This window comes from Dendrobates tinctorius, unplaced genomic scaffold, assembly GCF_039654945.1.
Source record: "Dendrobates tinctorius isolate UK_male_01 unplaced genomic scaffold, ASM3965494v1 ptg000098l, whole genome shotgun sequence".
Classification (NCBI taxonomy): Eukaryota; Metazoa; Chordata; class Amphibia; order Anura; family Dendrobatidae; genus Dendrobates; species Dendrobates tinctorius.
The window spans coordinates 14,985,097-15,008,029 of NW_027361766.1; the positions used below are offsets into that span (position 1 = coordinate 14,985,097).

Genomic DNA, 22,933 nt, shown 5'->3' on the forward strand with positions numbered 1-22,933 from the left:
TACGTCTCTAGGCCAATGGGTGTGTCAGAAGGTGAAAAGTAATCACCTATTCATTGGATAGATGATAATTTGCTACGATGGAAAAGCCCCTTAAAGTGATTGACCATTAATATGGCTTATTGTGAAAGTGTGTAATATAACTGAAAAAGACCATGATGTACTTAAATGGATTCTGTCAGCACAGAATGACTTGAAACCAAGTACAGGCATTCATTGCATCATGATGTGGCTAAACATGAAACTACACCTTCCATCTTGCTTGTATTTCCTCTATCTCCACCCATCCCTTCCATCCTGCTCTTCTTTGATTGAGCTCTCTGGCTTAGTGGAGCCTGAGAAGGGAGGAGGTAGATTGGACAGTGCAATTAAAGCAGGATTATGCTCGGTAACCTACAGACACTGTCAGGTTGGCTCTGTTATACCTTGGTTGATGAAATCCGTCTTGTGATTGTTGTTTAATCTTTATTTGCAATTTTCAGTTAGAGATTCTCGTATTTTGGGATGGGCCTGGGGGGGGTCTTTATGTGGTGCTCTGCTTAGATATTCATCTGTATGGCTTATGACAAGTCACTGATCCCTCAGTGACCTGTCCCCTATTTTACATACTGCATAGAATTATGGTTTGAAAAAGAAAATTGACAATCAGATAGGCACAGGCGGCGGTGCTTGCACTGTAGCTTAATGCAGTGGGTAATATGCCTGTTTTCATTTTATTTAGACATAATTTTATTTTTTTTATAACAGAACTATAGCTTAATCAAAATGGCACTGGTGACTGCGCCTGTGCAGTAGCATCTATTGTAACGCGATAGATGCTACTGCGCAGGCGCCGCCAATGCCATCTTGATGAAACCTATTTTTTTTTTCTCTTCCAAAAATTACGGCGGTGTGTAGCATGTATCAATGTAGCGATAGGTGCCACTGCGCAGGCATGGCCACTGCCGCCATTTTGATAGAGATAAAGTTTGGTTGTAAAAATGTTTTAAAAAATTGTCTAACATGAAAACAGGCAATTTATCATGCTACAGTGCAGGCACCTGCTTGATGAAGGGGGCAGTATAATGGTGCCAACCTGACACTGTCTGTAGGTTACTGAGCACAATCCTGCTGACAGGTTCCCTTTAAATGTTTGGCCACACCATGACGCATCAATCACCTGTACTTGGTTTGAACAGTCATTCTGCACTGACAGTCCCTTTAAAGTTATAACCTACTCATTACTTACTAGCCAGTGCAGCATTTTTATTAGGGTCTGCTATAAACTGACTTGAACATTGGCTTTTATGTGAGAAGGTAACAGGATAATTTATTTCTGAACTTAGGTTCTGCCAAACATTCCTGTTCTGGTATAACAATTAACACAACACAAAAGAAAAGTAAAGATGGAACGTCACAGCAATATAGGGCAAGTAGAGATACAAGTAAAATCACAGCGTTGCCATGGCTTCTGGGTGACAAGTGATTGTCAAATTTGCAAAACATCTGACAGGGTAAGATTTTTTTGAAATTGCCAAAAGGTTACTTTTAAAACAGAAGTCTTTCTGTTTCTAAAAGCTATTTTTAAATATGGTTGACCCAGAGGAAATATTACTGCTCATCTGCAACTCAGAAACACAATAACCCATACTTATTCTCTGTGTTTTGGACTTTGATAGACATGCTGTATATGTGCTCCCTCCAACTTATACTGTAAGTGCTTCCCTTTTATTTCAGTAGTTCAAGAAAACTAATGCAAAGGCCAGTCATGCCTCCAAACAGAGGGGAGAGAGGACTGGAAAGCTTTTCTCTTGCTCAAGTGGGAACTCTTTAAAATGAAAACTACATTCTTATAGCTCCAGTGCAAAAAATACAAATCGATTATCATTTCTATCAACTTGAGGACATACAATAGCTAGCAAAAGTCACTATTTTAATAGAGCGTTAAGATAATTTCTGTTACCCTGGCCCTAGGCGTCGGGTTCCGGTCGCTGCACAGCAGAAATCCCGAGTCTTGCATTCTGCAGTCTCCCATTCCTCTCCGGCTGCACAGGAGGCTGCTCAGCAGACTCGTCGATCCAGGCGCTCTGCTCAGACCAGCTCTGTAGCTTTAGTTGCTGCTGCCACCTCTGGTCCAACTATAACAACGGAGGCTGGTCAGCAGCGAGCTACTCCAGGGACTAAGGCCTCCTTTCGGTCCACTGAGCATGCCCATGGGATGATCTCTCATTGGAGATCAGAGACACATGCTCCAGGTCCTTCTCCAGCTCAGATTGGACCATCAGGAAGGTCAGGAAGGTTCCGGAAGGACGCTGCTATAAAAGGGTTGCATTGCCACTCGGCCATGCGCTAGTATAGACTCAAATAGTTTGGAGTGTATGATGATGGATGCATATATCTGGTGATTGACTCATTATGAAACCCCTTCCCTTTTGATACGTATGTTGGTAGGGTTTGGAGTCCGAGTCAGGGCCTGTCAGTGGCTAGTCTATAGGCCACAGTGCATACCAGCCGTCTGCGTCTGATGGTGTCGCCCACTGCAGGGCACTATTGAACCGCGGCAAGTGACAGCCACGCCGGTGCAATGCCTTGCGCAACCTGTGCGCTTATCTGGCCCAACCCAGGGCGATTAGTGGCGTCCACCTGAGCGGCACTGTGCACACTTGCACGCATAATTTATTTAACCCTTGCTGGCATCGCAGTCACGGTGCCGAGCGCTAGCGGTCTAGAGGGACTTCAGTCCTGCGGTCTAAGGGCTGAGTTCTGTGACTATACGCTAGCGCTCACACTGCTGAGCTCTGTGAGCAATAACAGGCTACGGCATTTATTATTTGGCGGTTGTGCGGCTCTGTGAGATAACGGAGTACGCCTCTGTACACATTGGGTGAGGTTAACCCCATGTGTTCCAATATTATACCATCATATCGCATCCGCCATTACCGAGCAGCAGTTAACACATCTGCACGGTGGACCCCGGGCTGCGAACGCACCTAAATGCCATCTTTATTATTTGGCGAGTTCCGCCAGCCCGTAACAAGCATTGTCCTACTCAACACGTGTTTTGCTCTGCTCCAGCCAGTACCTGACCATCGCTCTGAGCTGCCTTCTGCTTCTCTTCCAGCTCTGCTGTTTGTGAGTCAAAAGGGGGTGCAGGTAAACTCTGCCGGAACTTTTATCCATTTGCTCCTGCAGAGATCTGTTTCTCTGGTCTATCACCTGTCAGCAGATGATGTATCTAGCGACTCTACCCTCCATTCCTCGCCTGAGCTCAGGTTCTAATAGCTCAGACTCTAGCTTCCTGTATTGGCGTATTCCTTATTTTGTCTCACCTGATATCGACTCTGCTTGCCTTCTCGTTTTTCCTGATCTCTCTTCTCCGTGGCGCAGCAGGTCCACAACCACCACTGTTACAATTTCACATATTAAATTCTCAGTTTTATATACACATCTCATACAATTTGTCTACAGCAATTTAATTTTGATTCAATGGAAAAATTCCATCTCAAAGATGTCTTGGTTTATTATTTATTTTTTATTTTTTACTTGTTTTTTGTTTTTTTTTTTTAATTTTCTTCTCCTGATTCTTTATGCTGTGACCTTAGTGCGCATACCTGCGCTCACCCGTTGTTCCGATATGGGTTTGGGCGTCTGCCCGCCTCAGGTTATACACGGGGTTAAATTCCCTCTGTTTTCCCTGACGCGTGACGCCTGCCCCATCTCCTGGAGGACTGAGGTGTTGCACTGAGTATGCGCCGCTATTATGGTCTGATTACATCTTTATCATTCATTGAGCTCTGACACTTTTTGTCAACGCAATACACTGCGCAGGCGTCTAGGGTAACGATGCTATCTAGTTTTTATATGAGTGCGGTTTTGTCCCGCCATATTTTTTTTTTTTTTTTTGTGACCATACTATTGATCACTTCCTGGTTTGAGTGAGCTGCACTGCGCATGCTCTGTCCGCTGCCTTTGGTTGGTAGACCTGCCCCATGTGACCGCTTTCAAGTGGGAGGTCTTTCTGCATAAAAACATGGTGGTTCACCTCAGTCAACACTCCCTTGATAAAGCGCCTGTGGCGGGCGCGAAACGTACGTCGGGTGTCGTTGCATGGGCCTTCACCTCCTCTGCTCCCCGGTAAGCAGCCTGCCTTTACTTGTTTCCACACTTCGGTCATTTGGACCGCTGGGCGGGTCGTCTCCCGGGTTCTCTCTGGCACAATTGCGCAGTTTTGATATGTTGATACATATGTTATTTACTATGTAAGAATCCTTCCACATGTCATTGATTCATTTATGTTCAGTGTCCATTGGACTTGCACATTGACCCCTCTGGATGGTTTTTTTTTTTTTGGCGCTCTGGACATGTACAACTATGTACAATACACATTTAATTGAGTATGCCATATTTGACTATCTTTTACCATTAGACACATGTCTGTTATGTGCAATGCCCATGGGCTGACTGTATGTTGTGCCATGTAGATTTCGAGCACTGGTATCATTTTATTTACCCTGTCCTTGTCTGTCCTGATTGTTGTATCATTGGGGCTTATCCCCCCTATTTTAGTCAACTTGTATACTTGTCAGCACTTGATGTGAGTATTAATAAAATTTATACTTTTGCATATATTTTGTATCCGTTACTCCGTTTTCTCCTTTTTAGAGATTTATATATGTAGAATATTTATAGATTTATACTTTAAACAGAAGTCTACAGCCTTTGAAATGTTCCACTGCTGCAGTGTCTCGATGGGGCAAAAGAGGATGACCAGTGTGCACCACAGTGCCAGGTAAGATGTACAAAGAGACCCTGACAATAGGAAGAAGGGATAGGGGTTATCTCCTAACATAAACCTGAGTCTGATCCCTGCCCTCTCTATTGTCCCTAGATGGGTAATTCCCCCCCCCCATGCGAGACCACATGCCTAAGCCCTCACTTGCCCTGAACTTACCCTGTCTAGTGCACAGGCCAGCGGACAATTGTCCCACTACTACAATAAGACGACACAAGGAAGGTATGACAAACAGTGGGAAAACACACAACAAATAACACTACCTAGCTCCTCCAACAGGAAACTTCATTACTGCAACTGTAGCAGTAACGCACACCTCAGCTTATCAAGAGACTGGTTCCCTCAAAGAGGTCAGTATGGATCAACTATAATGGGCAAGGAATGAAGCTATCAGTGGGTTTATACAGTGAAAGGGAGTGGTCACAAGGTGCTGTAGCTGAGTACTCAAGCTCCAAGTTCACAGCCAGAAGGAAAAAGGTTATTAACCCTTTCAGCACTGATTGAAAGTAAATCAACTCCAATTCAAAGCAAACAACCAACGGATCCTGAAAAGGACCTTCGATCTAACAAACGTTGTGACTTTCTGATCCCAGATCCCCCAGGAGTCACATGATGACTTGACACACCAGTGAAATGCAGGCATTCATCCTTTTATCCAGTTTGTAGCGGTGAGTTGGTAAACTACTTTTTTTATTGCAGTTGTTTACCATGCTTTCCAAAATGGCTGGATCACCTCCTAAAAATATCTGCAGCATGCAGAATAAAGGCAAGCACATGTAACAGTACATGTCATATGTCTTGCACATGTGTAAAGCAAACGTGGGGCATTTATATCACACCATACCCAAAATACTGGGAGCTGAGATGAGTTATTTGGTAAGATTAGCTGCTTTAAAGATCTATTTTCTTGAGAGTGAAAAATTGTATCTTCAGTAAATTATGGACTCTGTCCTGTCTAATTTTTCCAGAGGACCCAAAGTCTAATAGATTGTTTGCAATTGCAATCAACCCATAAAATCAGACCTTAGTGGAATGTGACTAAATTAGTTGCTTGTCAGTTACAGTTAAATCATCAGAAACCTCAATAACGTTAACTGCAGCTTACTTGCCGTTCCTCACTCGATTTCCTTCCTTGGATCCTTGACATCTGACAACATTTGCAATAACTCAGTGATACTTAATTACCCATTCTTATGTTTATGCTAGATTAAATAAAGGAAACCTTTTCAGACTTCCTATTAACGGTTTATAAACACAGACCAACTGCGATTAATGACTGTTATTAAGGCAGGTTATTAGTGCCCAATTTATAGTTATGATTATAAGTATTTATCAGTGATTTGCATCCTATTTTAAAAATGTTAAAACATAGCAAAAAGAAAATAAACTACAACAAAACTTTTAAAATTTGCCATATCTGGGTAACATACTTCAAAAGAGGTGTGAATGTTCCCTGAGACAATAAGTGGCTATCCCGTTGATTTTTCTCCACCTGTTTGATTCTGTGCCAACAGACACTTTAAAAAGCTATTACCACTGTAAACCAGACTGTCTCAATGAGTACACGTATAGAACATGGACATGGTTTCAATTATAGTTGGTGAAATAGCTTCTTATATTGGCTCAGAGAGTATAATAAACCATTGTATAATTTCCATATAGGCTACATAAAATCCAATTTTCAGGGGCCAGAAATAAATCTTCTCCTGCAGAAATAAAATGTGTTAAAATAAGTAGAATTTCCAACTATAGTCGGGTTTCTAATACTATTATGTAATTTTTCTATTAAAAATCTAAATTATTCATGCAACTAAAAAAATCTGAATTTTTATTGGGTCATATATTTAAATTTGATACATATACTTAGCATTAAATGATAAAATAAATTCCAAAAATATGCTACGTATTGAAAATGATTGCAGATATTTTGTAGCCTAAACTTCAATTTTAATTTGATTTATTATTTGCATTAGTAGCATCAACATATTCCACAGTTCTGTAAAGATCATTTACAGTGGGAGCAGAAAGTATTCAGAAACCTTTACATTTTTCACTCTTTATTTCATTGCAGCCATTTGGTAAATTAAAGGGAATCTGTCACCCATATTTAGTGATATCATGTAAAGATATCACCCAATTGCGCATCCCATAAGGATTCTATTAGGGCTTTTGACTCCCCTGACCCTGGACCTTTGAGGCATAAATACCTTTTTTATCTTGTTGGGGATGTATGCAAATCGCCGCGGTCCGATCCGATGGGCGTGGCTTAGTCGCCTTCTTTCCGCCCCCTCCTCGGCTTGCTGCACGTAATCTTGATCTGTGAATAGCACAGATAAGGTTGGTTTCCGCGCTTGCGCATTGTAAAGGCCACCGGCACCTGTGCAGTATGCTTTGCCCAACTGTGGGCGAAACGTATAATCGCTACTGCGCATGCGTCGGTATTTTACCAGGGCAGGCTATGCCCCGGAAGTGTGTCCTGCATGTGAAGACATCCGGAAGAGGTCCTGCGCCTGCGCACTGCAGGACTCTGCTCTGCCCTCAACAGGAAAGAGCAATGCGCCTGCGCCAGAGTCGCGATGGCCAGGAATGAAGAGGACATCAATACTGTAAGATGGGAGGCGCCGGACTGGACTGCAACTCCCTTCGGACCCAAACCGGACCCTGAACGCCCCTGGGTGAGTATAATCTAACTCTTTTTTTCTTATCTTTCATGCAACATCGGGGGCTTATCTACAGCATTTCAGAATGCTGTAGATAAGCCCCTGATGCCGGTGGCCGCAGCTGATAGGCAAAAAAATTGATGACAGATTCCCTTTAAGATAACTAATTTGCATATTTTTTCTCATGGCGCACTGCCTGTCCTGTTAAGCCCCCACATTAGACTAAATATACATTAGCCTAAACTCAGCTGACACTACCAATAACAATGGGTTCAGCTGGGAGTCTTGGACAATTGATTGTCGTGTGAGCAAAGGCCTTGTCTAATATCAGACTTCTGATCCTTGTTTTATTCGTAAGATAAACTTCCTTCAGACTTGTCTGGTACAGAGCAGAAGACCGCTCAGTCAAGGAAGTGCTCCTATGCATTTTTTTGAGAGACAATTAAGATAGCTGCTCACAGTCATCTAATTTGTATGAGAGGGTTCTAGACTTCCTATGCCAGCTGATGGTCTCTGTAAGAACAAACAAAACTCTCTTTAAAAGAACATCAAAGACTTGTCACTTACTTGACCCACCAGTACCCTGTTTTGTGCTGAGAAGAGTCAAGAACCCTGAAGCAGCTATCTACAGATGAGTGTATTTTCCTTTAGAATGATACTGAGTTGTCTAATGATCTTAGGTTGCAAGGCTCGTTTATGGGTCTGCATTGACTAACGGTTCATTCATGCAAGCAGATAATCGTTTCATTGATGAATAATCATGTGATTGTAACTCATGACTTATAAATGATGTCTGAAAGTGTTTATACAAAACAAGAATTGAAAAAAAAATGGTTGAATAGTCATCGATCATTGTGCACGGTCTTCACACAGTCTTAATCTCCAGTGTAGGTGTGTTTAATGTTCAAATCATAAAAGTGATACTATTTATTCTGAATACATTCATAATGTATCAACAGAAATGTTTGTATAATACTGTACAAAGAAACTTTTATGAAATTAGCAAAGCAAAAATTTTGCTACTGAACAAGCCTTGGTCATGGTCAACCTTATTTAGGACTTGAATTTCCACTCCTCCTTTTGGTCGGTTTAATCGTTGAACGGGCAAATCTCCATTTTACATTTCATAATTTTTGAAAGTTGAACTAGAATTCATTTGCTCATTCGCATGATGAAGGAGCATTTTTGGACACATTGTTCAACCCAAACACGTTAAACTATTATCAACGAGGGGTTGTTACTGTAGGAGTCTGTTGGATCAGTTTAAGTGTAAATTCAGGTTAAGAGAAGTTACTGCTAATAGGTGCACTAGATAATTTTTTTTTTTCTTCTGAAGAGGTAACTTGCATGCAGCATCTGCGGAAATAGGGTTTGTTTGACACACAGGTTTGGTATGAAACTGTACACCTGAAATATAAGTGATTTTTTTTTTTTCAGTTAAGAATTTAGCATTTTGAAGGAATGAACAAAAGGTCAAGAAATGCTGTTAGTAAAATAAAATAATGCATAGTTTAACAGTTGAATATATCCGTGCTCAATGAAAAGAATGACCGCTAAAAATGATTACTCAATATGACGCTTGAAAAACACAAACCACATCAAGATTCGGCACGGTTTCAAGCCCTGAGATCTGGCATTAGAACGAGACATTGGAGCACGCTGGCAGTTTACACCTCCAATAAAAACAGGAGCGTGATATCAGATCATTTCCTCTGGCTCTAAAGCAAAACTATTTGGAGCGCAAATGTAAATCTCCATCTGTAAGGAAAGCATTCTTGGAAATTGTATTTGTAGAACATGAGGTTATTGATCATTTCGTTACTCAATAATAATTCCACATAGACACTTTTAGTTGCCAGAATGCTTTCATAACTTTTTGTTTCTAATTAATGCTCTCTTAGAAATAATTTACGTGCTTTTCTGCCATGGAGCATTGTCTGTAAGACTTTATACTTAGCCGCTTTTAAGAAGAACCAGTACTTTTCTTATGTTGCTTTAAATTAACAAACTGTAAGTTATTCAGATAATGTTCAGCATAGTCTATGGAATAATTTAAAATGTCTATTCTCTGTGTACAGGAAAGATATATATCTTTGTGCCATGTTAACCAGTAGATAGAATAATATTTAGGTTAGCCTGATGAAGAGACCTGAGTAGTCTAGAAAGCTTGCAATGTGTTACCATCTTTTCAGTTAGCCATTAAAATGTATCAACCACTGAGGGCTCTCAATTCTGAATATTCTTTTATTCTCTGTGTAGGAATATCCAGCCTTTCATGGCTGAGAAAAGAGAAATTCCATTCAACTAGGACCACTGGAAGCTCTGGTTCTGATGAGTTGTTTTTCTAACTCCTTTAGAAATGAAAGACACTTATGGAAATGGTGTAGCCCAATAGTCAGACCTTGAAGGATTCATTTCTGTCTCATTCTAATCTCTTCCTTTTAGAGGACAAGGGCTAAGCTAACACTATGTTGGTAAACTTTTTTTTTTTGCTTCAATTTTATAATGTTGTATGGATTCTCCATAATATTTTGCTTTTCAACTAGTTAACTGTCATTTGTTGTATTCCATTAGCAGCAAGGCCCCTCCAAGACACCTCCCTGTACAGATGGTATGCTGGGCCTCAACTCAGCCCAGTGTTTGGATGGAATAAAGGCCTCGTGGACAGAGCAGCTTTGTACACTGTACACCCAAAGGTAAGAAATTTGACAGTTTATATCTATGAAGAATACAACTGAGGACAAATCTAGTATAGAGGAAACCAATACAGCTGAAATAGGGTCTTTGAAGATAGTTTGTCCAGGCCTGGTTTGTTTCTTACCTTTTTCGATTTGATTGTAAAAATCTGTGCAAAAATTAAATCTCAAGAATTACTGCTTAACTTGAGTCATTTTTTGACTTACAACTGCAAGTTATAAATGTTCTTTATTAGCTACAGAACACTGTGTGTACACATTGTTCTTTTAACGAAAAACTTTGGAAGAGCAATAAGAGCCCCAGTTGGATAACTCAAATTTTGATAAATGTTATCGCAACCAGTCATAATATGAAAATCAATATAGACAACTTTATATATTTCTCTAGACCCATTATTTAATTATTACTACTAGTATTATTAATTATGGAGAAGTTGAGTTTTCCACACAAAATCACAGATAATTTATTAATTTAATCTAAGCAGATTGAAATGTTTAGTCAATGTATTGTTTTACTTGTAAAATACTTTTATTACTTTTTAATAATGCTGAAGTTATTTTAAAACAAAACCTGATTTTCAAGGGAACATGGCCGTCCAGAATAGTTTTTAACAGCAAATATAGGCAGTGTCAGACTAGGATGGCAAGATCCCACCAGTAACACTGACTCTGGGGCCCACTGCTACATGCAAATACCCTCATTCACATATATCTCTGCTTCAACATAAGAAGAAACTGTTTGTTAAATGATGGATGAGATGTTGCCTTGACTGTACTCAAAGAATCATCTATATTGGCCAACTACTGCTCATATAGGGAGATGGCGGTACGCGTCTTCACAAAGGTCCAAAGAGAGATTCAACTGTGTCTCTGTCAGCCTGTCAGAGCCTGGATATAGGATTAATCTGCAGGTAAATAGTGTTAAAATCATGTTTCCTTACATAAGCAGCAGCTACAGGGAGAAAATTAACTTACAAAGTATGAAATAAGTATTGAACATGTCACCAGTTTTATAAATAAATATATTTCTAAAGGTAATATTGACATGAAATTCTCATAAGATGTCGTTATCAGCCCATCCATTCCACAAAGGCAAAGAGATCAAACCAAAGATGTCCTTAAAGGGGGTGTATTCTCCAAAATAGGGTCACATGTGGTATATTTCTGCTGTATTTTTGTACCAACCGGGCTCGCTAAATGTGACATGGTATTTGCAATCTATTCAATCCAAATTTATGCTACAGGAGTAAAAAAAACCTCCATTTTTTGCATGCTATGCTATGTGCCTAAACAATAAATTTTGACAACATACAGCGGGTGAAATAAGTATTGAACATGTCACCAACTTTCTAAGTAAATATATTTCTAAAGGTGCTATTGACATGAAATTCTCACCAGATGTTGCTAACAACCCATCTAATTCACAGTCAGAGAATCAAACCAGTAGAGAACCGTGCGCACTACTAAGAAAGGTGCCATAGTAGGATCCCACACCATGAAGTAATAAAAATAAACTAGGCACTCAACTTAAAGATGAATTTTTTGACTTTTTAATGTAGTCAAGGCAAAACCTTTCGGCCACATTGGCCTTTATCAATTACAAACAATACAGGAGTGTCAAGGATTCGTGGGAATCCTGTGGATATTTAGTGAGGCACGTCTTGGTATGGTCACTTTCACAAGAATATGGGGCATTAAAGAGGAAAAACCCAATGGTAAACAAACTGACAAGCAGTGGACGCTGCGTCTTCCTCCGGGAATGTGCACACATCCATGACTCTCAATACAGAAACAGTGGCTGGATGAAATATGCAAGAGTCTGTCTGGATCCCAGAAACTCACTCAGCTTTTATGCACACACACTGAATACAAGCAAACAGGTCACAGGTGAGGATGTTACCTTTAGCAGCCATTCAAATCCATTTGTGTCAACTTCTGTGCATGTTATCAGGCCAAAATCACCAGGGTATCTAAACTTTTGATTAGGGTCTTTTGGATGTTTTGGGTTGTCATTATGATTTAAAATAGGAAACACAGTAGTTGACAATAAATGGCTTCACCCAACCACTAACCATGAGTGGAGAAAAAGTTTTGGTGTTATCATTTATAGTCTCTGAAAAAAGGCCAAAAATACAAAAATTCTGCCATGGTATGTAAACTTTTGAGCACAACAGTATTTATGCACCATTGTTTATTTGATTGATGAAGTTGTGCATAAACCAGTGATCATTAATCTGAGTTTTAGAGAATATTATCCCTTTGTCTCTTCTTGTGTTTGTATCTGGATATTTAATAATAATGTTTAGGTGACTCCCTGCATTCCTGCATAATATTTATATTGGATGTGGGAGTATACTATCTCTATATATAAAAATCAATGTGTGTGTAAGTGTGTGCGTTACCAACCAATCATGAAGCATCTTTCATTTCACCAGCGCTGATAAAAAGAAGTTAAGCTGTGATTGGTTGCTATGACCAACAGTTTTCCTTGCAACCAATCACTAAGCATCTCTCATTTCACCAGAGCTGGTTAAAAGTAGCTGAGCTGTGATTGGTTGTTATGCGCAAGTTTTCCCACTTGACAACACCTCAGCAGACACTGACATGGTGAGAGAAATCTAGCATCCCCAGGAGCGTAAGCTCCAGCCATCGTCTGTCCCCCCCAGAAAGGAGCAGAGAGCACATGACAGAAATTAATACCCCCCTCCCGTGTGGTATCATTAAGTGACACACATGAATGTAGGAAAGTGCACATATTAAATGTCATGTGGATTTAATATTTTCTCACAGACACTTTTATGCATTATTGATGTGTTATTGTGCTCCGATGCTGTTAGTTTTTTTAAAGTGCTACTTTCCCCGTAATTCACCTGAATATACCCATATAACACGTAATGCTTTTCCCATAACAACCCATTAAATATGATACTATACTGCATACAGATGCTGTACATCCATGAGCAACTCAGCCGGACAAATTACAAGTTTTTGGTGCATGAAAATGTGTGTGAAGTTTTCTCTACTTTACTAATAAGTGAGATTATCAGCCTGATCAGTAGAAAACCTGGGATCTTAGTGAACCACGTTTCTGTGCAATTTCACTATTCTACTTTTACTGGCTTTGACGGGATGATGTGGGATATTAGGGGTAGTAGTCCGGTTGCTCTGGTTGACGGGATGATGTGGGATATTATAGTGAATGTGGCTATGCGGAGTGGGCGGGGCTCTACACTCAGCTTTATATATAGATATAATCATTATAATTTGTTATAACGAACCGTAGTTAGTTACTATGCCCGGGCAGCGTCGGGCTCTTCAGCTAGTATATACTAAATCCTAATATTTGTATATTTTGAGTCCAGAAATATCCTTTGGTCACTGTGAAACTTGCTGGCTGAATATATAAGATGTATCTGTATCATCTGACCTGATTGAGGTGGTCTATCTAACCTTTCTACCTGACATACCACTGACTTTTAAACTATCTAGTAATATCATTGCACTGTATCTATATATCTGTATACCAGCAAGTAATCTGATAACATCTTTTAGGGATTGTGACCCTTTAGTATTTTTATCTATTGTATTTTTCAGATTATAGGACACACTTTTTTCACCAAAATTTTGGGGGAAAATGGGGGTGCGCCTTATAAGGAGGATATACCTTGCAGGCTGCAGTGAAGTGGGGTCACAGGGTCACTCCTGGAGGAGGAAAGAGTGGCGCATTGCTGGAGGCTGGGATGAGGGAGTGTTCTGATGTGCGCTGCTGCAGGTGAAAATGGCTGTGCAGCTCTGTGGTGCAGGGAGGCTCCACCAGCATTTTGTGAATCCCAGAGCCCCATCGCATATTCATTACTGCGATGCAGTGGCCTCTGGGAAAATGGCCGCCAAGGTAGCGCATTCTCAGATTGAGATCTCGGCAACGAGATTTTGTCCCGAGATCTCGGTACCAAAGATCTTGCTGCCAAGATCTCAATCTGAGCATGTGCCGCCCCCAGCGACCATTTTCCCAGAAGCCACCACATCCCAGTAATGGATATGCGAGGGGGCTCCGGGATTCACAAAATGCCGGCGGAGCGCCGCGGACCTCAGAACACCGCAGTCATTTTCATCTGCAGCCATGCACATCGGAACCACCCCCTCATCCCAGCCTGCGGCCTGCAGCAACACGCCACTCTTGCCTGGGACCCCGCTTCACCGCAGCCACTACCATTTTATTAAAAAAAGTTTTTTTTTCCTATTTCTCTACTCAAAATTTGGGGTGCATCTTATAATCCAGTGCATTTTATAATCCACAAAGTACGGTATTTGAGCTAACTTGGTCCTCTTTTGTAACAGTGACCAAATACAATTTTTTTATTAATGCTCAAAAACCATCTTATTGATGGCTTCTTTTTTGCAATGTGAAAATTACTTTATTGTTTTCACTATTATTGTCACCTTATCACACTTTTCTGGTGTTTATATCTAGTGCCCAAAAGAGTCAGGGAGGGAGAAACGACGATGAGCGGGGACACCATATCGCTATATTAGGGTGCCAACTTCCACGGCAAGGTAGGGGCATTTTTTGAGGTTGTTATAGGCCCACTTTTCCTCTGTGACCCTATTATATTTATGTCTCACTCTTTTTATGATTTTTAATACATTTTTGCATATAGTAGGAGGGTCTTTTTTAGTTTAAGTATGTTGTAATTGACAGGTGTCTGCCTATAGCAGCTATTACAAGTACAGTGCTGTGCAAATTAATTGGGAAAAAGCATTTTTTTAAGTAAAATTGTAAGTTGGTTACCAGTCAGTGATTCAAACCAGTTTTAACTGCTTTGAACAGGTGTGAGTGCCTGTTCAAAGCAGTTAAAACTGGTTTGAATCACTGACTGGTAACCAACTTATGATTTTACTTAAAAAAAATGCTTTATCCCAATTAATTTGCACAGCACTGTATGTATTCCTTTGGATGAGATAATGCAGCTAGTGCCTGATACATCCAGCATGGCAGCATGTGACAGGTTCTGTCATGCCATTTAACTACTGATTAACCCCATATCTGCAAATAAATAATGTTTCTGTACATGACAGGTTCCTTTTCAGCTTATTTTTATCTTTTAGCGTCTAAAACTCCAACAATATTGTTGGCAGTGGATTATTCAGGATATTCTCCAAGCGTGTGATAACAGAGCTTCTTTATTCAGGAACAAACCGGAACAATATATGATAAGCTTAATAGATCAGGAATAAATCATTTGTGTGTCTCTATCTGTGCATCATCTACAGCAGGCTGCTTCTCTCATACACAGACACAGGAAAACAGGAAATACAGTCACATTCTCTCCCTGTGTGAGCCTTTGGGAGTTTTTTTGTTCTTACTTTATAAACAGCATAAATATGTAGCAACTAAACACTCATAGACAGGAATGGAGTTGTTGCACCAAACATTTTCCAACAAATACACTTGACTAAAGCATTGTGCAATTTTTAAGAATGACATATTTTTTTTACGTTTGGTCAAGTGATTCTAGTGCTCCATCTTCTTCCTTCCTTGGCATACAGTACCCCTTAACATTTTCTCTACAGCCTTTCGCACTCTAACACAAGCTTAGATATTATTAGTTATTATGTTGGAAGCTGTTTAATTGTTTTTAATTCTTTAACGATGGGGACATTTTTCAAAGAGCCAGAACTGTTTTATTTCTTTGTTGACGTAGCTAGGGCTTGTTTTTTTTTTTTTTTTGCTGCACCCAGCTCTGTCATTTTGAATGGCACCATTTATTATACTAAAATTCAGAATTCCAAGAGGGATGAAGTAGCAACAAAAATGCAATTCCGAGATGTTTTTTGTTTTCTTTTGGTTGGGAATGCAGTTGTTTATACAGTGTTAATTTTGCTGTAAAATTGATCTGGAAATATGATTGTCCAGGTTATTGCAATTTTCAGGGATAAAATTTCATTATTTTTTTCTATTTAAGTGATGAAAAATATGAGAATTTTGAGAAAAAATGTTTTTTTTGTTTGTTTTTTTTTGCTTTATATCGGTATTTTCAGAGAGAGGGTTTTCTTTTTATAAATCCAAGGCCAAGTTCACACCTTCAGTATTTAATCAGTATTTTACAACAGCATTTGTAAACTAGGAGTGGAACAATCAGAGGAAAAGTATAAGGCTAAGTTCACACGTACTGGAACTCTCGCGGAAATTACCGCGAGAATTCCGGAATTCCATTCCGCGGGAAAATCGCATTTTAAATTCCCGCGATTTTCCCGTAGAAAAACTAGCATTTTGCAAGCGTATTTAGCTTGCAAAATGCTAGCGTTTTTCAAGCGATCTGTAGCATCGCTTGGAGAACTGATTGACAGGTTGGTCACACTCGTCAAACATAGTGTTTGACAAGTGTGACCAACTTTTTACTACTGAGGCCACCTATGCAGCATCAGTAGTAAAAGATGAAATGTAAAAAAAATAAAAAATGATGTTATTCTTACCTTCCGACGTCCCGCGCAGCCGTTCCCAGTAATCCTTTGCGAAAATGCCTGCGATGACGTCCGTTCTCGCGGGATTGTGATGTCTCGCGGTCATTCCCGATGACGTCGCGCAAATGACCGCGAGACTTCGCGATCCCGCGAGAACGGACGTCATCGCGGGCATTTTCGCGAAGGATTACTGGGAACGGGAGCGTGGAGAGAGGCGGGAAGGCTGCGCGGGATGCCGGAAGGTAAGAATAACAATATTTTTTATTTTAAATTCTATTTTTTACAGGGATATGGTACCCAAAGCCCGGAGGACAGTCTCCTCTCCTCCGGACCGTGGGTACCATCTGCAAATGTTCTGCTTACTTTTCGCATGGTGTGCACAGCCACATGCGGGAAGTAAGCAGAACAATGCATTCCTATGGGTGCGGGATCGCCGCGATTCCGCAAAATTAATGAGCATGCTGCGGTTTTTACCGCGAAGCGATTCCGCCGCGGTAAAAACCGCAGCATTAGCACAGCATTGCGGAATCCCATAGGAATGCATGGGATGCTTATTTTTTGCATTTTCGCGGCAAAATCGCGCGGTTAAAACCGCCGTGGAAATGCAAAAAAAACGCCACGTGTGAACTCGGTCTAATAGAAACACGTCACCACTTCTGTATTTATCACCCACTCCTGGTTTTGGCTTACAGATACCGATGTGAAATACTGTCCAAATACTGATCGTGTGAACGCGGCCTAAATCAGGCAGTTAGCTCTGGTAAGAAGACACACCAGTCAGGCTGGGTATACCGATCTGAGCACATACTGTATATTACTGAACTGTGATCTTTGCCTAATACTTTAACTTCCCGATACCTTGATATGCAAGGTGCCATGTAAATGTGCGCTTTGCCTATTTTATTTACTTTTTTCATTGATGTGTTTTATTTTCTTGCTTTGTTCCACGGCTATATATGTACAGTATTTACAGTAACAAAACAGATGCAGCAGTGTGTATATATACGGCTTTGCTTTGCTGGACTAGCTCTCGCTGTGAGTGCTGTTCTGGATTATACACTAGAATATTGCAGATATTTCCACACAAGAAAAAAAAATGCAGAAAGTGTTTGATGTGCTGTATAAAACTGGCCACGCTTTGATTTTCTGGCCTCCATAATAGCTTCCTCATGACAAATAGGTCACTTGTTAACTTTAACAGGGCTAAAATTCAGGCACACATAATTTGCCATCTGATCTGTATTACTTTGGCCATAAGGAGAGTAAGCAATGTGTGTAGGTGGTAGTAGACATAATAATTCTGGGCAAGACAAACATCTATAAATGACTTTTTACAGACAACGTAATCATTTTTCAACAGGTGGATTATGGGATTGCAGCAAATTTATAGGATTAAAGGGTTAGAAAAGAGAATCTTTGTTTATCAACCACGGATTGATTGACAAGTTTTGATCTTTTGTCTTTGTCTCTATATCGGAGTAAATCTGCAGTGAATGTGTGTTACGTATTGTAAAGGAAATCTTATTAGTATCACCAGTGATTCAGGCTATAGAAGGCATTCTTTCCATTTATCTCAATTCCTGTCATTAATACAAACTGACAGCATAATTATATTCTGTTTTTACAAAATGTTTATTTAACTTTTACCTGTTATTTTTTTTTTAAACAAAAACCTAAAGCGATGAACTCCAATATAAGTTGGTGTGCATGCAACATGTAGGCGCATGTTCACACTAATCAGACAAAACCGAAGATGAAAACAAATTAAGCAAATACCCTTCAGTAAATAAATAATTGGCAATAATGCGTGAAAACAACATAGGATACTTAGGGTACTTAGTTAACAAGTATCCTATATGATTTTCATGCACTATTTTGTTGTTCACTACAGGGTATTTGGTTATTTTGTTTTCATCTTAGGTTTTGTCTATGTTTTTCAGAATCAAGTAGAATGATTCTTTTTATCTAGTTATTATTATGTTAGTTCTTTTACAAAGACATGTCACTGGATAATATTTAGGAACTTGAAAGGAACCTGTCACCATAAAATGCAGCCCTGTCTTCAGGCACGATGTTATAGAGCAGGAGGGACTGAGACGATTGATTATATATAGCTTTGTGAGAAAAGATTCAGTACAACCTGTATTTTCATCATTTAATCCTCTGCTCGTTCTTGGATTTTTGGTCCAGTAGGTTGTGCTATCAGTGATTGACAGCTTTCTTTGTATAAGTATACATAATATTATTATTATTATTATTATTATTATTATTATTATATTTATATAGCACCATTGATTCCATGGTGCTGTACATAAAAATTACAGATATCACTTACAGTAAACAAACTAACAATGACAGACTGATACAGAGGGGAGAGGACTCTGCCCTTTCGGGCTTACATGCTACAGGATGGTGGGGAAGGAGACAGTAGGTTGGGGGGTTGCAGCGGTTCCGATGTTGGTTGAGGTGATATCACCGGTAGTGGTGAGAGAGAAGGAGGTAGCGGGGTCATTGCAGGCTGTAGGCTTTCTTGAAGAGGTGGGTTTTCAGGTTCCGTCTGAAAGATTCAAATGTGGTTGATAGTCGGACTTGTTGGGGCAAAGAATTCCAGAGAATAGGGGCAATTCGGGAGAAGTCTTGGAGGCGGTTGGGTGAGGAGCGAATAAGTGTGGAGGAGAGAAGGAGGTCTTGGGAGGACCGGAGATTACGTGAGGGAAGGTATCGGGTATACATATAGCTGTCAATCAATGATAGCACCGACCACTGGACCAAAAATCCCAGAATGAGCAGAGATTTAAATGACTAAGACACAGATTATACTGAATCTTTTCTCACAAAACTATATATTGATCTGCTCCGCTCTCCCTGCTTTATAGCATAATGCCTGCAGACTGAACTGCAATTTTATGGTGAAAGGTTCCTTTATAAGAGGTTGTCTGCTTCGCATAACCTAATAGGGCATAGAAAATGATCTCTCCGGACTTTCTACTGGTAATCAAAGGCTTGCACCATAAAGGCCTTTTCCGTCTCTTCTAACCAATTGGTTTAAGCAATTTATTTTATTGAGAAATGTAAGGCTTTATTTTCACGGACAGAAGTGAGAATACAATGACCATTTTCCCTGTGATGACTGATTCCCCTTACCTTATCAATGGATAAAAGGGAGCTAAATGTCACGAGAAGAGACCACTTAAGTGGTGACCTAAGTATAATACATAAAATGACTATACAGTAGACCAATTTAATCTGCTTTTAAACCGTTATATTTGCTATAGTTTTATTGCCATCAATATATAGGAACATTTTCACATTGAATTCTTCCATTCTCTATCTGTAGTTTTCAGTTGTCTCCGAGTTAGTTATTGCTCCTCTATCTCTATATAGCTCTCTTTCAGAGGCCAGTGGCACCATGGATGATATTGCAGAGCAGGTCTGACCAGTGTAGCTGTGAATACAGCATAAGCTGAGATAAATAATCAATTCTAGAAAGTCTCTCTGCTACTCGCATATCCTCCTATCTCCATTGACTCCACTGAGAGACCAAATTATAGTTACCTATTCATATGGCATCTTTGCTTTCAGAAATATGGATTTTATTTTATTTTTAGTTAGATTAATGGGTTCAACAAAAGTGAAAGAAATGGCTCATAAGTTTAGATAATATATATTTATTTGGTTGGAGTATTGATTTATGTTACATCCAATGGAATAAATAACAGTGACCATTTAAGGGCAGTTAGATGTAGTTTTCTAAATTTGGGTTCACGCCATGTTCTGATCTAAAATATAAAACTTAAGACTCTATTTAACCTTCTTTCTAGCAGTTTCCATATTTTTAGCTGTATACAATAGCAGGGAAGACAAAACCAGGTAACATTTTCATGTTTTGGACTCACCTTTTTATTTATGTATTTACACGAAGCCTGAGATACAGTGCTGAGCGAGGCCTGGGACATGGAGGACCAGTCTAAAACATCAAGTCATAATTGCTGCTACACGTGTTCTACCAGGAGCTCTATAACTTACTGCACACCATTTTATTATTAAAGTGGTTGTCTGCTTTCAGCTATCTTCTGCCAACAAGCTCTATTTGGTGCAAAAGAAAAAAAAATTAAATTGAGATTTACTTGCCCCAGCTAGATCCAACACTGCTGTCCTGGTCTTTGTTTGGCTGTGGCCGTGAGATCAATGGAGCTGCAGCCAGTTACCGTTTCTTTTAGTTGTCTTATTTATCTGAGCCTATGGGCAGACGTTTGATAAACGTGGACAACCTCTTTCATGTTCTATGCATATTGTATTGTTGGGGTAGCCAAAATTTTATCATATAACATCAGGGTTATTTGTTATTTTTATATTTTCCCTTTAAAATTTCTAATTTGAACAGGTACTCACTAATGCAATTTTAGGAATGGTTCCCCTAATTTTTGCATACAAATATCTTACTGAATTGTGCAACACAGGACTATTGCTGATAATGTTACTGACAATGTGCAATCAATGTTATTGTCATATTTTTTACTATGTTTTTTTCTTTTTTTTCATTTCTAGGCGGAAAGAGTAATGTCCATGTTGTACTACACTCTGATTATTGCATTTCTGATCGGCATACAGGCTGCACCAAAGACTAAAGACCATGCCCCAGCCGGCTCATCAGCAAAACATCGTATTCAGCATCATCACACGCATCGAACGAAGTCTCTTCACCGACATCATGGAAGACTAGAGACAAATGAACCTGCATCTTCTCACAACATTACAGTTGACCCTAAACTTTTCAGAAAGAGGAAATTTCGCTCTCCCAGGGTTTTATTTAGCACCCAACCTCCACCATTGTCGGAGGACCTACGAAACTTGGAATATTTGGATGATGAGGAATCGCTCAATAAAACTATCAGAGCGAAAAGAACGGTGCATCCAGTGCTTCATCGTGGGGAGTATTCAGTATGCGATAGCGTCAGTATGTGGGTTGGTGAAAAAACCACGGCCACTGATATCAAGGGCAAAGAAGTAACTGTGTTGGGGGAAGTCAATATTAATAATAACGTTTTTAAGCAGTACTTTTTTGAAACCAGGTGTAGAGATCCAAAGCCAGTTTCAAGTGGATGTCGTGGTATTGATTCAAAGCATTGGAACTCCTATTGCACCACGACGCATACATTTGTCAAAGCTTTGACGATGGAAGGGAAGCAAGCAGCGTGGAGGTTCATTCGGATAGATACAGCATGTGTCTGTGTACTCAGCAGGAAGGGCCGACCATAAGTAGACACTTCTTGCTGTTCCATCCTCTCCCCACCCCTACCTCAGCCTGTAAATTATTTTAAATTATATGGACTGCATGATATATTTAAAATTTTTACTGTAAAAAAAAGAGACTATTTATTAAATACTTTTCAAAATGGGTTGGTTTTTTTTTTTATGCTTTACTATTCTGGTTATAACATTTTGAGGTTTACCCCTTTAATTTACAAATTTGAAATAAAAAAAAAAAAACTAAAAAGGATGCCACAACGATTTAATAGAAGTTGGTGTTTTTTTTCTTATGATCCATTTGACAAAAAGAAATCGTTTGCATTGATGTTCCTCACTGATTGCATGAATATTGTCAGATTTTATTTCTTGCAAAATTGACTTCGTAAAAGGTAATTGAGAACACCAGAAGGCATGAGGAAACAGGCTGGCAAGCTATAAAAAATAAATATTATACATCGTGCATTTATATGTTATTTTTATTTTATTTTTTTTGCCAGGCATGTTTTAATTTGAAACGCAAAAGTGTTTCAGAGGAAACATACATTGAAGGGCAAACAGGGGACTATGGTGTTTCAGCTGGCTAATTCAATGCAGTCCCCAACTGGCTTCTCCCCGCCTCTCTCCATTTGATAGACTGATCTTCCTCTATATGAGCATATAAAAAAAGATCAATAAGTCATGTAAAAAATATAATAATATTGCCAACATCGTTCCAACTCTTGAGGGGGAAAAAAAGTTTAGGATTTTTCTCCTCCCTGTTTACATTGTGGTAAGAGTACCAATATCCCCTTTACGACATTCGCTGTACATGTAAAACCGATGTACAAGTACGAAGTGCCGATCACAATCAAAAGCAATGTAGAGTATTAGTATTAGGGCTCATACTCACTTGCGAGAGACTCGCACGATTCTCGTACGAGTCTCTCGCATGAAAACCTGCCACTGCCGCCGGCACTTAGACCGGAGCGTGCAACTGCATAGAAATACATGTAGCCGCACGCTCCAGTCTCAGTGCCGGCGGCAGTGCCAGGTTTTCATGCGAGAGACTTGCACGAGAATCGAGCGAGTCTCTGACAAGTGAGGATGAGCCCTTAGGT

The 22,933-nt window shown here is 39.7% G+C and overlaps 1 protein-coding gene across 6 annotated transcripts in view; it reads left to right on the forward strand.

Annotated features, from left to right (window-relative positions):
* Positions 1-21,985, forward strand: part of NGF (nerve growth factor) — a 126,931-nt gene extending 104,946 nt beyond the window's left edge. For 2 of the 6 annotated variants that reach the window (XM_073587118.1, XM_073587122.1), the window contains exons 2-3: positions 10,003-10,124; positions 21,135-21,985. In XM_073587118.1, the coding sequence (XP_073443219.1) occupies positions 10,003-10,124; positions 21,135-21,845 (833 nt within the window). In that variant the 3' untranslated portion in view covers positions 21,846-21,985. Of the gene's footprint in view, positions 1-4,682; positions 4,766-9,720; positions 9,903-10,002; positions 10,125-14,595; positions 14,679-21,134 lie in introns of those variants that run through there. The other 4 variants (XM_073587124.1, XM_073587120.1, XM_073587121.1 and 1 more) reach the window with 4 other exon arrangements.
* Positions 21,986-22,933: the final 948 nt, after the last annotated feature.